Here is a 13,013-nt window from a genome sequence, read left to right as displayed (position 1 = left end):
GGAAGTGGCTCCCGGCGCAGGCGTAGGCGCGCGCACGCCCCGGCTGCTGGCGGAGGGTACCCGGGACCCGGCCATGGGCCGCAGGAAGATGGCGAGCCGGCCCGGAGCCGAAGGCGGCCGTGCTCGGCGTCCCGCGGGCCGCTCGCTGGAGGCCTTCGCGGAGGAGGTGGGCGCCGCGCTGCGCGGTGAGTGGAGCGTGACTGGGGGTCGGGGCCGGGTTGGGGGTCGGAGGTCCGGGGCCAGCCTGCGGGGCCACGCCTGAGGCCGGGTGCCCTTCTCTGCCCCGGTGCAGCGGCCGTGGAGCCAGAGGCGACCGAGGACGAGGATGGCCCGGGGCGGCTGCCCTGCGCGCTGGCCATGTGGGAGCTGGGCCACTGCGACCCCCGGCGCTGCACCGGCCGCAAGCTGGCCCGTCTGGGCCTGGTGCGCTGCCTGCGCCTGGGCCACAGGTTCGGCGGCCTCGTGCTCAGCCCCATGGCCTCCCAGTATGTGTCTCCCGCAGACAGGTAGGTGCGAGAGGCTGGGGCGCGGGTGGAGGGGGCGGGGTGCCTGCGTGGACGCTCTCGTCTTAATAAGCCCGGCTGTAGTGCATCACTTTTTTTAGGGCTCACCTGTTTGTACCTGTCTGTCTAGTTTGCCCCCATTGCCTAGCGCAGAGCCCAGGATATAGCAGACCTCAATAAACTGTTGAGTGGGTAAATGAGCCTGCTCCGGGAACACCTCCCCCCGCCCAGCTGCCTCTGAAGTTGGGCCCTTGAGGGGTATTTGGGGGTAGAGAAATGATGTCCTTGTATCCCCAATGAGGCCAGTCTCCAAGGACATACCTGCCCTGGGGGCCAGCACCAAGGTGGTGCTGGTCCCCAGAACCTAGCCCTGTGCTGCTCCTGGCAGACAGCTGGTGGCGCAGTCCGGAGTCGCTGTCATCGACTGCTCCTGGGCTAGACTAGACGAGACACCATTTGGGAAGATGCGGGGGAGCCACTTGCGGCTGCTGCCCCACCTGGTGGCCGCCAACCCTGTGAACTATGGCCGGCCCTGCAAGCTGTCGTGTGTGGAGGCCTTTGCCGCCACCTTCTGCATCCTGGGTGAGTGTCGGGGCCTGGCAGCCTGGAGGTCGGGCTGTGCTCCCGGCAGTGTGTTTTCTGCTGGCAAGTCCCGGGAGTATATGAGGTGTGCGGGGAAGTGGTCAAGATGGACAGGCTGGGGTTTCAATCCCAACTCCCACTGAAGTCCTCACCCCGTGAGGTTGAGGTGGAGGCAGAATGAATAGCGGCCCACAAGTGCTCTTGTTTGGCTCCTCACTGTCACGGCACCACTGCCCTGAGAGCCCTCTGTCACCCCTCAACTCATTCTCAGAATTTATGGTTCACGTGGACGCCCCCATGGGCCATCCCGTGAGACTTGGGGAGAGGGACTTAGTGGGCCGCAGAGGCTGGTGTGCAGGTGTGGGCTGTCTGGACTGTAGAATGGTGTCTGGTGGGGAGTCAGTTCCTGGGACAGCAGCACCTCCCAGCAGCAAGGGTGACGGGAGAGAGGGTTTCCTGTTCCCGCACCAACAGGCTTCTCAGACCTTGCTGTCATCTTGCTGCGGAAGTTCAAGTGGGGCAAGGGCTTCCTAGACCTGAACCGCCAGCTCCTGGACAAGTACGCAGCCTGCAGCGGCCCCGAGGAGGTGCTGCAGGCAGAGCAGGAGTTCCTGGTCCACGCCAGGGAGCACCCCGAGGAGGAGGAGGAAATGGGTGAGGCCCAGCATGGAGGCGAGCCCCTGGGTGGGAGTCAGGACCCTCCAGGCCTGCCACCTCTTTCTGAGAAGCTGGGGTGGTGGTGGGGTCTTCCTGCCACAACTCAGTTCTGCTGTAAGCTCACCTACAGGTCACTTTCCTCTTTGCTCCCTCCGTTCAGATCCCTTTGACGTGGATTCCGGGCGAGAGTTTGCCAACCCCAACAGGCCCATGGCTGGCACCCGGTAGGTCCTTGAGCTTCCCAGTTTCATGACTGCCCAGACCCAGGGATCTCCTCGGCCTCCAGCCCCAGCCCCTCCTGCTGCCTGGAGGCAGTGTTCTAAGCACCACCACAGTGGTTTTCTGACTGTGAAAAAGGGAACAGGCACGTCCCACTGGAGAGGCCTTGGTTTTGAGAGTACACAGAATGGGAGGAATCTTTCCTCAGCTTGGGGGCTTTCCTGGGTGAGGGTGGCAGGGAGGGTGCCTTTAGTGAACACAGCCCTCTCTCCCAGGCTGCCCACGGACAGTGGTGACAGTGACAGTGAGGACGAGTCTGAGGAGCACAGGCCTGATCCTGAGGACGGGGGAGGCAGCAGCTGCTCCGAGGAGGAGACTGCAGAACAGGGGGCTGAGGCCTGGGTCGCCACAGACGTTTGGAAAGGAATCAAGAAACGGCAGAGAGACTAAAGGTTGCAGACACATATATTTCTTGAGGCGGAGTGATGAGGAAACCTAGAAGGCAGCGGAGCTTGTGGGAACACAGGCGGGCCTGGTGGCCTCAGCCCCTCGCAGCTGCCAGCAGGACTGGACCCCATCCAGGTTCTTTCCAGCTCTTCTAACAGCGGCTGGCTCTGGGCCCGCACTTGGAGCCCTCCCAGTGAAGCTTCAGGCCAAGGAGACCCCTGTGTGAGCCTGTTTCTTTGCACTTGGCCTGGGTGTTTGAGGGGACTCAGCCTCTAGTGAGGGAGATCCTGCCTGGAAGGCTCTGGGCCGTGGGGACGGCAGGCCGTGGAGTAGGTCTCGTGGGGGCACGTGTGTACGTGACAGAAGTTGTACAGCCAGCCGGTTGGTACCTAGTCCCTTACACTGATGCGTCAGCCTTGGGTGGCGTCCTCAGTCTCACAGTGACCCCAGGGGACCCTCTTCTGTGCCTAAGAGCCAGGTAAGGACTGGAGACTGATGTAGTTCTTAGCAAATCTCCCTCAGCATGTGCTCTGGGTGGAGGATTCTGGAGCCAGGAGAGGGTGAGGACGCTGCGGACACTCATCTTTTCCGTCCACCTGGGGCTCTGGGAGCTGTTTCCCTCCAAAGCTTGAGTTGTCCAGACTCAAACCCAGGCCTTCCTGCCTCTCTGCCTAGTGAAGCCTTGTCCGCCCCCAGGAGAGAGAAAGGACAGAGCTTCGTTTAGGACAGGCTCTCTGTGGCACTGGTGACACTGGGGCTAGACCATTCTTTGTTGGGGGGAGGGTGCTTGGTGGTTGACTGCAGGATGTCAGACAGCATCCCTGGCCTCTACCCGCTGGCGCCAGTAGCACTGCCTTCACTTCTAGTAGTGACCACCAAAGGTGTCTCCAGGCATGGTCTAAGGTCCGCTGGGGGGCAGAGCCACCCCACTGAGAATGTTGCTCTGAGACCAGCACCCTCGCGCCATGTCTGGAACCCAAGGGACCAGGTGGGACAGCTCACCTGGTGGCCAGGCCCACTCTGCTCTGCGTCCAGGGGGGCAGCTGCTGGCCAAGCCCCACCAAGTTGACTGCCCAGATCCAGGGTGGGGCGGGGCTTGTTGGGCACAAGGGATTCACAGCACACGCCACAGGGACACAGCCAGGCAGACGGGCCGGGGTGCCCAGCCATAGCATGCATGCCACGCAGCAGGGCTGCACAAAGCTGACCACAGGGCAAGACGACACCATGGTGACTTGGTGAGGGCCAGAGGCTGGTAGCTGCAGGGGGCTCAAGGGTCCGCCTCCATGCACTTCTCAAGTTCCTTGAGTCTCTTGACAAACTCCTGTGCCTCCTTGTTGGCGCGGCCCTCCAGCATCCTCAGTGCAGACCTCACTGCGAGAGGGTGGGGCCAGCATCAGGCCTGGCCAGCTGGCGGCCCCACCACCCCCAGAGGGTCACTCACCCTGGGCTCTGGGCCGGCGCAGGTGCAGGGTGATGGGCTGCCCAGCCCTCGCACTCCCTCCCACCTGGGGCCGCGCGACGCCACCAATGCTGCCCAGGCCGAGGGCTGCCTCCCCCGCGAAGTCGTTGGTGGACAGCCAGTCGTGGTCCATGACCGTGAACAATACGCAGGCGCCACGGCGGCGGCACGCCTCTGCTGGCACGGAGCTGTGGGCGGAGGGCAGTCACCTGGAGCCCTGCTCCCTGCTCGGGGTGGGCGGGGCGGGGGTGGGACACTCACAAGTAGAAGAGCTCGTCGTACACGGGGTGCAGCGTCCGGCTCTTGACCTGGGTCCTCTGGCTGCGGACCAGCGGGAAGAAGTGTGGAGGGCCCAGCTCCACGATCACAAAGGGGTCGCTCAGGCCTGGGGGACCCAGCAGTGCCAGTGAGCAGACTGCACCGCCGGCCCCCGCCCCACTGCCCCCCTCCACCTCACCGTTGGCGTCCAGCGGGAGCAGGTCTGCAGCGTGCAGCACCTCCACCACCAACCGTTGCTCGGCCGCCTCGTAGTGGCAGCGGACACTCAGGCGCCCGAACCGGTTCTGCTCCAGGGACTTCTGCGGGAAGGCCCGTGGGCCGGTGAGCGGGGCTGGGGCTTCCGGGGGCCGGGGCTCGTGGGGGCCAGGCCGCATGCCCACCGCGGCCACACTACCTGCTTGAGCTTGTCCAGGTAATACTGCTCTATACACTCGCGGGTGGAGCACCTGTGCAGGCGCAGCTCCTCCGCCAGCCTCTGTGGGGGCAGGGAAGGAGGCAGCGCACTCCTTACGCCCCATGTCATACATGACCAGCAGCTGAACTCCGGTCCCAGTGTCCACGCCCCTCCGCCGCCTCCCCCACCACGTCAGAGACCCCCTGGGCCAGGCCTCACCTTGTAGCTTCCATCTCTCAGGCTCTCCAGGGGCAGACCCTGTCCCTCAGCGTGGAAAACACTGACCAGGGCCTGGGGCAGTGGCAGAAGGGAGCGATGTCAGGGGCGTGGGTGGGGACAGTGGGCGGAGACGGAGCCTTGAGTGGCCCCTGGCTCTCAGGAGCCCAGGGCGGAGCCACTTGTCACACCTGGGGCACATCAGAAACCCCCAGGAAGCTTGGGAAAATGCCAGGGCCCGAGGCCAGGCAGCTGTTTTAACAGGAGGCCCAGGTGCTGCTGACACAATGGGCTGGTGGGGAGGAAATGCTGCCCGGCGTGGGGGGGTGGTTCCCAGAGGAGGAGCTGTCCAGGAAGGCTGGGTGTCCAGGCAGACGGGCAGCAGGGCAAAGGGGAGCTTGGGCAGGGAGGGCTCCTCCACGCGGCCCTACCTCCAGCGTGAAGTGGAAGCGGCCGTAGAAGTCGGCAGAGACGTCGCGGTTTGCGCCCAGCGCCTGCAGGATGACCTGCAGGAGCAGCTCCCAGAGGGCCTCCAGCACCCTGCGGGACACGCAGCGTCTGTGCGTGGACCGCAGGCAGGCCCTGCTCCACCCGGCCCGGACCATACCTGCTCAGGTTCTCCTTCACCAGCGAGGCGTTCAGCAGGGCTAGCTTCTCATCCAGGTACTTCATGAGCGGGGCCACGGCCTGCGGGCAGAGTCCTCAGGGCCAGAGTGCGCCTGGGCCCCCACCCCACACAGACACTCCCCACCGCGCTGTGCCCTCGCTGGCCAGGCGCTCACCTCGTCGTTCTGGATGGAGTCAGGCGAGAGACTGATGTGCTGCACGTACTTCCTGATGTCCCCCACCATCTGAGGGAGGGCAGCGCTGAGCACCACGGGGGTGCGGCGGCAGCCAGGTCCCCCCCGCCGCCCTCCCTGCCCACCTTGGAGGTCAGGTGCGCCGTCACGGTGTGGGCCTCCTGCTGCAGGTCCTCATCCAGGGCCTGTGTGCAGCTGAGCAGGGGGCGTGGGAGCACTCCCTCGAGCCCTGCAGCCCGCTCTGGCCACGCCAGACCCCGCAGTGCCTGCCCGGCAGCCTTGCGCAGGAGCTCCACGTTGTTGAGGACCACGCAGAGCTGGGGAGGTGTGCCAGACGCGGGTGGGTCCACAGTCCTGTGGTGGCCTCCTGCACCCTCCCGCCTGCCCACCAGCCCACCAGCCTGCTCACCGGCTCGCTCACTGCCTCGCCCGTGGCCCCAGGCTGAGCATCCACCTTCTTCCGCAGCAGCTGGGTGTAGAAGAGGGCAGCCTCACACAGGTCCTGGGGTGGGAGATGGGGATCAGGAGCTATGGGCTGCCTCCACTGGCCCTGCTGCCCCTCAGGATCCCGATCTCCTCCCAGGGCTATACTCCCCACCACTACAGCCAACACACCTGGCCAAGCTGGGTGCCCAGCACCTGGGCCTGGGCAGGGTCTGGCCATGCCAGGCGGGCCCACAGCTCTTGGGTGTGGCTGAAGCAGAGGCTTGCAGTGGCTGCAGAGCTGCTGTGTTTGGAGGAGGCATCCATAGGCTCCAGCTGGAAAGGCAGGAGGAGGCCTGGGTTGCGGGGAGGCCCCGGATGAGCCCAGCATCCTCAGGCCTGGGTGCTCACTCACCGTGTCCACGTCCACGGCTCCCTGAAGCCTCCACTTGGTCTGATCCCGCAGCACCTGCAGCCAAAGCTTCACAGCGGGCAGGAACGGGGCATGGATGCCAGCCAGGGCGAGGGAGCGGCTGTCCCTGTGACAGGAGGCCAGTCAGGGCTCCTTCAGACCCAGACACCTCGAGCCAGCGTGTCCCAGGTTCCTGGACTAGGGGCACCCGGGAGAGCCTCCCTCAAAGGGCCCTCCTAGAGGACGCTGGAGGACAGGTGGGGAAGGGGGACAAGTAGGGGAGGAAAACAGGTGGAAGGAAGGAAACAGATGGTGCAGGAGGACAGGGGGAGAAGGGGACAGATGGGACAGGGGGGCAGCAGGGGAGGGAGACAGGCGGGGGAAGGGGCAGGTTGCGGAGATAGGTGGGACAGGGTACCCACCGGCCCGGGATGCTGCTCCAGAAGCGCTGGATGTCCGCTAGGGTCAGGTAAAGCTCAAACAGCCCTGAGGCCACCTCCAGGGTCATCTTGGGGCTCAGCTCCTCCGTCAGCACCCACGCCTCCTCGGCCACCTGCCCAGAAGGATGGAGTCAGGCTGCCACCAACAAGGAAACCCAGGCCTCTTCCCAGCCAGGGGGCCTCTCCCCACTGCCCCTCCTCACCAGGCGCTCCAGCTGCCGGAAGGTGAGGGTGAAGAAGTCGACCTTGACAATGCTGCAAAGGAGACACCTCAGACACCTGCTCGTCCCCATCCCCGCCCCAAGGCAGCACTTGAGGAGCTTGGTGCAGGGGCAGCAGGAAGAGCCCCAGGCCCCACCTGTGGAACAGGCTGGCGTAGATGCCGTAGCAGGACTGCAGGTCTTCATAGACGGTGTCAGCCAGCGCCACCAGCCCCACGAGGCGCTGTGGCCCCGGCTGCAAGAAAGCCCCGTTCACACTGATCTTTTGGCCTGTACCCACCTGCCGCACCGCCCCCGCTCCCCTGCAACCATGTCCCTGAGCTGCACCTGCTCTCGAGGACTCTTGGTGTTCAGGAGTCTGTCGTACCATTCGCGGTTGCCTCTCTGCAACGGAAGCCACCAGGATGGCGTGTCGGTGGGTAGATGGGAGAGAAGAAGGGCAATGGAGTCTTGCAGTACAGCAGGTCCAGGGCTGGGCAGGGCAGGGGCTGGACAGTGGAGTCTTGCAGTACAGCAGGTCCAGGGCTGGGCAGGGCAGGGGCTGGGTGGGGCAGGGCAGGGGCTGGACAGTTAGCCTAGACCAGGCTCTGGGCCGCACCTTCAGGGCAGCAGCGATGTCCATGTTGAGCTCCGTCTCGAAAGGGCAGATCTCAAAGGCAGGCTGGAAGAGCTGCAGCTTGCCGAGACACCTGGGTGAGGGGCCACCCGCTGACTGGGGGCTGCCTCGCCTGATTCCCACCCCCAACCCACGCCCGGCTGCACCCACTTAAGCAGCAGCTCCAGGCGGTAGACAGCTGTGCTGTTGGTGGCAGGGAAGTAGTCTCGGAGCTGGCGCAGCAGCCGCAGCCCGAACTCGGAGAAGGCGGAGAAGCTGTCAGCCAGGCTCTCCTCCTGTGGGACAGGGCCCTTCAGAGCTGACCGCTCAGTGTCCTCCCCTGGCGGGGCAGCCGGTCCTCAAGCCTCTGCCCTTTGCACCACAGCTGTTCCCTCTACGCCACTCCCTCTGTTGCTCTGCCGGCCCAAGTGCACAGCCTCCCGCCCCGCCCCCCCCCCCCCCCCCCCCCCCCGGCGGACTCCAACACATCCTCCATGTCTTGTCGGTCGGCAGGCACTTGGCTCTTCCCTAGTCATGCAGTTTGTCAGTTTAACCCCTTCCCTCCCCTCAGGCCTTGCTCCTGCGAGGGCTGGACTCGACCCTTCACTGTCTGCCTAGCCCCAGCAGGCCCACAGCACGCTCTCCAGGAACAGCATTTTCAGCAACGCGGCAGAGCCCACCTGCTCCTGGGGCAGCGAGGCCGCCTCCTCCCAGTGCGCCTGCATGTCCTCCAGCAGCCCCAGCAGGTAGGCGTAGTCCAGGGTGCGGGTCTGATGATGGCGGCTGCTGACCTGCCAGTGTCTGTGGGGGCTCGGCCCACGGTGGGGACAGCGGCGTCAGGTCCGGACCCCAAAGGACCCTGTCCCTCAAGTGACTCCGCATGCCCCGCCCTTCAAGAGCCCCGCCCACTCACCGCCCCACATCTTCCCGGGCCCCTCCCCTCCCGGACCCCGCCCACTCACAGCACCACCTCTTCCCACGCCCCGCCCCTCCTAGCCCGACCCACTCACAGCACCGCCAGCTGCAGCACAGACAGGTTGCTCTGCGCCCCGTGCAGGCAGAGCACGGTGGCCGCAGGCGCGCTGAGCTCGCCGCGCCAGCTGCTCGAGTTGGGCTAGGGAAGAGGCCGAAGGTGGGTGGAGGTAGGAGACCCCGAGCCTCCCCTCCCTGGCCTCTCCCCAGACCACGCCTGGTACCCCCAGGGTCCCTAGGGCACCGCTACCTCCTCCGCTCGGTGCTCGAACTGCAGCAGACGGCTGAGCAGCAGCAGGTAGGACAGGAAGCCTGACCGCCCACGCTGGCTCATGCCTGTGTCCCTCTGGAACGCAGAGACCACCCATCACTAGCTCTGCCCAATCCCGCGGGTGTGGGTGCAGGGCAGGGGTCCCCACGGCTCCCCACCTGTGTGGTGATCAGCTTGAGGACCAGCTGGCAGTCTCCCTGCACGCGGGAGGCGCTGGAGCGCGGTTCCAGCTTGAACCAGCTGTCCTCGCCAGCCACAGGCACCTCCTGGAGGAGGGGGGTTCAGACTGGTAAGAGGGAGGAAGCTCCCTCTTCCTCCCAGACTCTGTGGGGCCTGGGGAGAACACAGGCCTCTGCTTCCCATTAAACACGTGTGGCTAGCACACAGTGAGCGCTCAGGGGTGCCTGGACACAAGAGGCCCCAAGGCCGTCCTGCCCCAGCACGGAGCCCCCCCAGCCCTAGAAGGATGAGACACTCTTGGGGGACCACAGAACATAGCCATGGGCAGTCCCCCAGCAGAGTATTGCATGAGTGAAGCCCCTGTGCCCACTCACCCTGACGGGTATGTTGAGGCACCCAAGGAAGTCATCGGTGTGGTCCTCCGTGGGCCCTGCTGTCCCATTCGCGCGGGCTGACTTGACAATCTGTTTGAAATACCTGGGCACAGCGGGGTAGGCAGGGTCATATCTGTGTCCCTGGGGCCCCTGTGGTCACACTGCCAGTGCAGCATCTGAGGGGCACAACGGTCCCACCTGCCGTACCTGCTCATGCCCTTCAGGCCAATGACTTCATTCAGCTTCCTGCATGCTTCCACCAGGGACACATCGTCGTCATGGTCCCTGGGGGTGGGGCAAGGGGGGTCCTGGCTTGTCTGGAGCCCAGCCCGTCCCTGAGTGCCCGCTCCTGCTCCCCCCAGACCAGAGGCGCCCCACACCCCCTGCCCTACAGGGCACAGGGGCCGATACCAGATGTCCAGGTGCAGCTGGTCAGTGCTGACATCCTCGATCTCACTATAAGGAGAACAGAGACGTCCCCGTGAGGGTTTGGGGTGATCCTCGGCCCAGGGCAGGGATAACTTCAGGAGCCACGAGGAGGGGTCCATGAGCTCCAGCTTTCAAGACGGGCTACCTGGGTTTGAATCCTGACTGTGTGGCCACGAGGGCATGATGCCCCTCTCTGAGCCTCAGTTTCCTCCTTTGGAAAGTGGGCATGACCAGCCCCCCTCAGTTCCCTGGGGCAGGCACTGAGAGCATGGACAACTGTGAGCTGTCACTCTCAGGTCACAGCTGCCTGCATGCATCCCCAGGACCGGCTCTGGCCCTGCAGATGCCCGACCACTCTGCCACCCAGCTGGGTGAGGGGCCTTACAAGAGGAAGTGCTCGTTCCAGACGGGGTTCAGGGTGCTGCTCTTGACCTCGGTGACCTGGATGCACTTGGCCGGCAGCGGGCCGCCACGCTTGCTGCCCTTGCGGAAGCTGAAGCGCTGCTCCTTGTGTGAGCCCTGCTCCCGCGGGGCCCCCGAGGCCGGCAGGATGCCCAGCATGCAGTACGGGTCACTGAAGCCTGGGACACGGCGAGCGCCTCAGCCCCTGACCCAGGCTCTCCACCCCGCCACGGGCACCGGGCCTGGGTGCGGCCAAGGTCCTGGCTAGTCCCCACTCACCATTGGGGTCTTTGGCCAGCAGGTTCTTGGCACGCATGACGGAGACTTTCAGGGCGTACGTGGGGGCCTGCGGGCAGAGGGGTGCTGAGGGGCCTCTAGGGGCTCAGCATCGACATGACAGGGCCCTGCCCTGTGCCTCCTCCACCCGAGTCCCTGCACAAGGGCACTGCAGCTGGTTAGCGTCTGCCTAGGCGGGCAGCAGCCTCACCTTGGCCTTCTTCACGTGCTCAACCGCCTCGGCGTGCTCCTCAGGGCTGGTGCTGAACACCTGCAGGGGGCGAGCAGGTGTGAGGGCCCAGGTGACCGCTGAAGCGGGGCTGGCCATCATCCTGGGGACCTCAGGCATGGCCCCAGCCAGGGATGTCTGTCCGCAAACCTCTCGGGTGGGGGGAGCACACACAGGTGAGGAGGAAAGATGTGTCCATCCGTGCATCCTCCTGAGTGTCCATCCGCTGGTTCATTCTTCTTTCTACCCTTCTCTGTGTGTGTGTGTGTGTGTGTGTCTGTCCATTGCTCCATCCTTCTGGGCGTGCCTGTCAGCCAGTGTGTGTGTGTCTGCCTGTGCACACGTGTGTGTGTGTTGTTCAGGTAATGGTGACATCAGTGGGGGGGAGCGGGTCAGGGGTGGGCAGTGGTCTCAATCCTCCCCAGAGCAGGGCAGGGCCAGGCCAGCAGGGTGGGCGGGACCGATGGGGCTCACCTGCTGAAGGTAGCTCAGTAGGGCCTCCTGGTCGTCCACCTGGTCAGGGCCCATGGTCCCTGCGCGGTGAAGGACCGTGTACAAGGCTTCCTCATAGAGCATCTCCACCTGTGGGTCCGGCGGGGAGCATGCCTGAGTCCAGGCCACCCCGCCCCTGTCACCCCTCAGCCCTGGCCACAGAGGGGGCCTCAGGCTACTGGTGTTCACCCCCTGCATGCCCAGCCCCCAGCCCTTAGCAGCTCCTCCCACTGGCAGAGCCCAGCGTCTGCCTCAGTGCCTTTACACCTGTCATGCCCTCCACTGGGGGCCCCTCTTCACTTCTGACCTCTGCTCCTTATTCGCTTCCAGGGGAGGCCTGGCCCACCCACTCCTGCCACCTTTGCTGTCCACCTGTCCCAGACCCTGGGCCCGGCACACAGTAGACCCTGTGCCCCTTACCTCCTCCTGGGTCAGGGCTCTCAGGCCACGGCTGGGGTCCACGGGCTCAGCAGGGGCTGGTGAGCCGCTGCGCAAGAGGACCTGTGAAGGGGGTACTGGGGTGAGGGCTTCCAAGGGTAGGGATCCTGGCTGCGCCCCTAGGATTCGCAGCCAGCTGGGCGGGGGGTGCTCCAGGGAGGGAGGGAGTCAAGGGGTGGAGGCCAGATGTGGAGGAGCAGGCGGGGAGGCCTGGCATGGCGCCCCCATGCTGGGCAGCAGTGCCCAAGCCCTATCCTCACCTCGGGGCACGGCAGGCCCTGTCTGCCTTCCCCCTTCTTCAGGATGAGGCGCATCTGGGCGAAGAACTCCACGCCGTCCCCAGGTTTCCTGCGGGAAAGGCTAGGCTGGAGGTCAGCAGACCCTCCCAGAAGCTCATGGCTCACGGCTTGAGCTTGGGGGGTCCCCGCCCGGGACCAGCAACCAGCCCACACCAAGGGGGCCGCCCAGGTCTCTGCACGGCCGGGGTGCAGTGTGACGGCCACGGCGCGCCCCGCAGCCTGGGGTTCAGACCCTTCTGGGCTCCCCTGGGGGCCCATGCTGGGGCCGCTGGCGTGCGAGGTCCAGTGAGGGTGACTGTGAGATGGAGTTGTGGGCACCCACCAGGCCTCCGTGGCGGCCTCCTGCGGGTCGGTGCTGGCGCTCCCCGGCTCCTCCTCGGTCCTCCGGCGGAAGGATGGGCACACCTGCACCTGCCTGAGCACGCTGCTCTTGATGTCCAGCAGGGTGGACATGGTGGGTGACCTACGGGCAGAGAGCATGGCTGTGGCCTCTGGTGTCCACTCGTTCATTCAGTCAGCGGCACTGCCACACTGTCCCCAACAGTCACGTCAGGTGCTCCATAGAGCAATTACTGAATTAACCAAAAACCCACAGGAGGAGCTACGTTCCTGACGGCTGGGAACAGCCTCCTGATGGGACTGCCTATGGGGTAGGAGGAGGGGCACCTCCAGGGGAGCAGTGGCTGGTGGAGGGCACCTGGTACCATCAAGGCCACCAGAGGCGGGGGTGGGGACGGCAGAGGGCCTGGGGCCCACCCCACACCCTGGATTGTGCTGGGCACCCAGGAGGCCATGAGGACTCCTGCCGGTGACCTGGGCAAGTCACTTGGTCTCTCTAAGCCTTCGTGTCCCCATCTGCAAAATGGGAGACCCCAGCAGGGTGGCTCTGGGGATGGGACGAGGCTGTAAGAAGTGACAGTAGTGCCGGGCACAGTCTGTGCTCCATCACTGGGAGCTGCTGGATTTCACTGGGGAGGGGGCAGTTCTGCCACACTCCCACT

The 13,013-nt window shown here is 65.1% G+C and overlaps 2 protein-coding genes across 3 annotated transcripts; one reads left to right on the top strand and one right to left on the bottom strand.

Moving 5' to 3' along the window:
• The first annotated feature begins 24 nt into the window (after nt 1-24).
• Nucleotides 25-2,623, top strand: TSR3 (TSR3 ribosome maturation factor). The gene is made up of 6 exons (XM_004438206.3): nt 25-185; nt 293-506; nt 892-1,085; nt 1,560-1,739; nt 1,903-1,966; nt 2,237-2,623. The coding sequence occupies exons 1-6, from the start codon at nt 74-76 to the stop codon at nt 2,409-2,411; spliced, it is 939 nt and encodes a 312-aa protein (XP_004438263.1). The 5' UTR covers nt 25-73; the 3' UTR covers nt 2,412-2,623.
• Nucleotides 2,624-2,728: 105 nt separating this feature from the next.
• BAIAP3 (BAI1 associated protein 3) lies at nt 2,729-12,571 on the bottom strand. 2 transcript variants are annotated; one of them, XM_087449344.1, is made up of 32 exons: nt 12,335-12,571; nt 11,916-12,061; nt 11,696-11,802; nt 11,258-11,365; nt 10,766-10,825; nt 10,558-10,624; nt 10,262-10,457; nt 9,655-9,903; nt 9,448-9,550; nt 9,052-9,159; nt 8,873-8,968; nt 8,661-8,764; nt 8,331-8,451; nt 7,822-7,946; nt 7,654-7,744; nt 7,383-7,439; nt 7,193-7,290; nt 7,038-7,089; nt 6,817-6,947; nt 6,398-6,521; nt 6,175-6,318; nt 5,969-6,061; nt 5,685-5,876; nt 5,542-5,610; nt 5,367-5,446; nt 5,191-5,299; nt 4,763-4,834; nt 4,544-4,624; nt 4,328-4,448; nt 4,132-4,255; nt 3,853-4,058; nt 2,729-3,782 (listed from the first exon to the last, which is right to left on the bottom strand). In XM_087449344.1, the coding sequence occupies exons 1-32, from the start codon at nt 12,520-12,522 to the stop codon at nt 3,679-3,681; spliced, it is 3,726 nt and encodes a 1,241-aa protein (XP_087305470.1). In that variant the 5' UTR covers nt 12,523-12,571; the 3' UTR covers nt 2,729-3,678. The 2 variants fall into 2 exon arrangements, with proteins under 2 accessions (XP_087305470.1, XP_087305471.1); XM_087449345.1 differs by having other exon boundaries at nt 11,696-11,776; nt 11,974-12,061; nt 12,335-12,570.
• Between the last annotated feature and the right edge of the window lie 442 nt (nt 12,572-13,013).

This window comes from Ceratotherium simum, chromosome 26, assembly GCF_057802395.1.
Source record: "Ceratotherium simum simum isolate JZ-2026a chromosome 26, ASM5780239v1, whole genome shotgun sequence".
Taxonomy (NCBI): domain Eukaryota; kingdom Metazoa; phylum Chordata; class Mammalia; order Perissodactyla; family Rhinocerotidae; genus Ceratotherium; species Ceratotherium simum.
This window is presented reverse-complemented; position numbering and strand designations above follow the sequence as displayed.

Coding starts and splice junctions, on each gene's coding strand:
- TSR3 (XM_004438206.3), top strand. CDS start 74: ATGGGCCGCAGGAAGATGGCGAGCCGGCCCGGAGCCGAAGGCGGCCGT. Junction 186..292: donor GGTGGGCGCCGCGCTGCGCG/GTGAGTGGAGCG, acceptor GCCCCGGTGCAG/CGGCCGTGGAGCCAGAGGCG. Junction 507..891: donor TATGTGTCTCCCGCAGACAG/GTAGGTGCGAGA, acceptor TGCTCCTGGCAG/ACAGCTGGTGGCGCAGTCCG.
- BAIAP3 (XM_087449344.1), bottom strand. CDS start 12,522: ATGAACGAGTGGACACCAGAGGCCACAGCCATGCTCTCTGCCCGTAGG. Junction 8,969..9,051: donor TCAAGCTGATCACCACACAG/GTGGGGAGCCGT, acceptor TCTGCGTTCCAG/AGGGACACAGGCATGAGCCA. Junction 7,291..7,382: donor CCAAGAGTCCTCGAGAGCAG/GTGCAGCTCAGG, acceptor GCTTTCTTGCAG/CCGGGGCCACAGCGCCTCGT.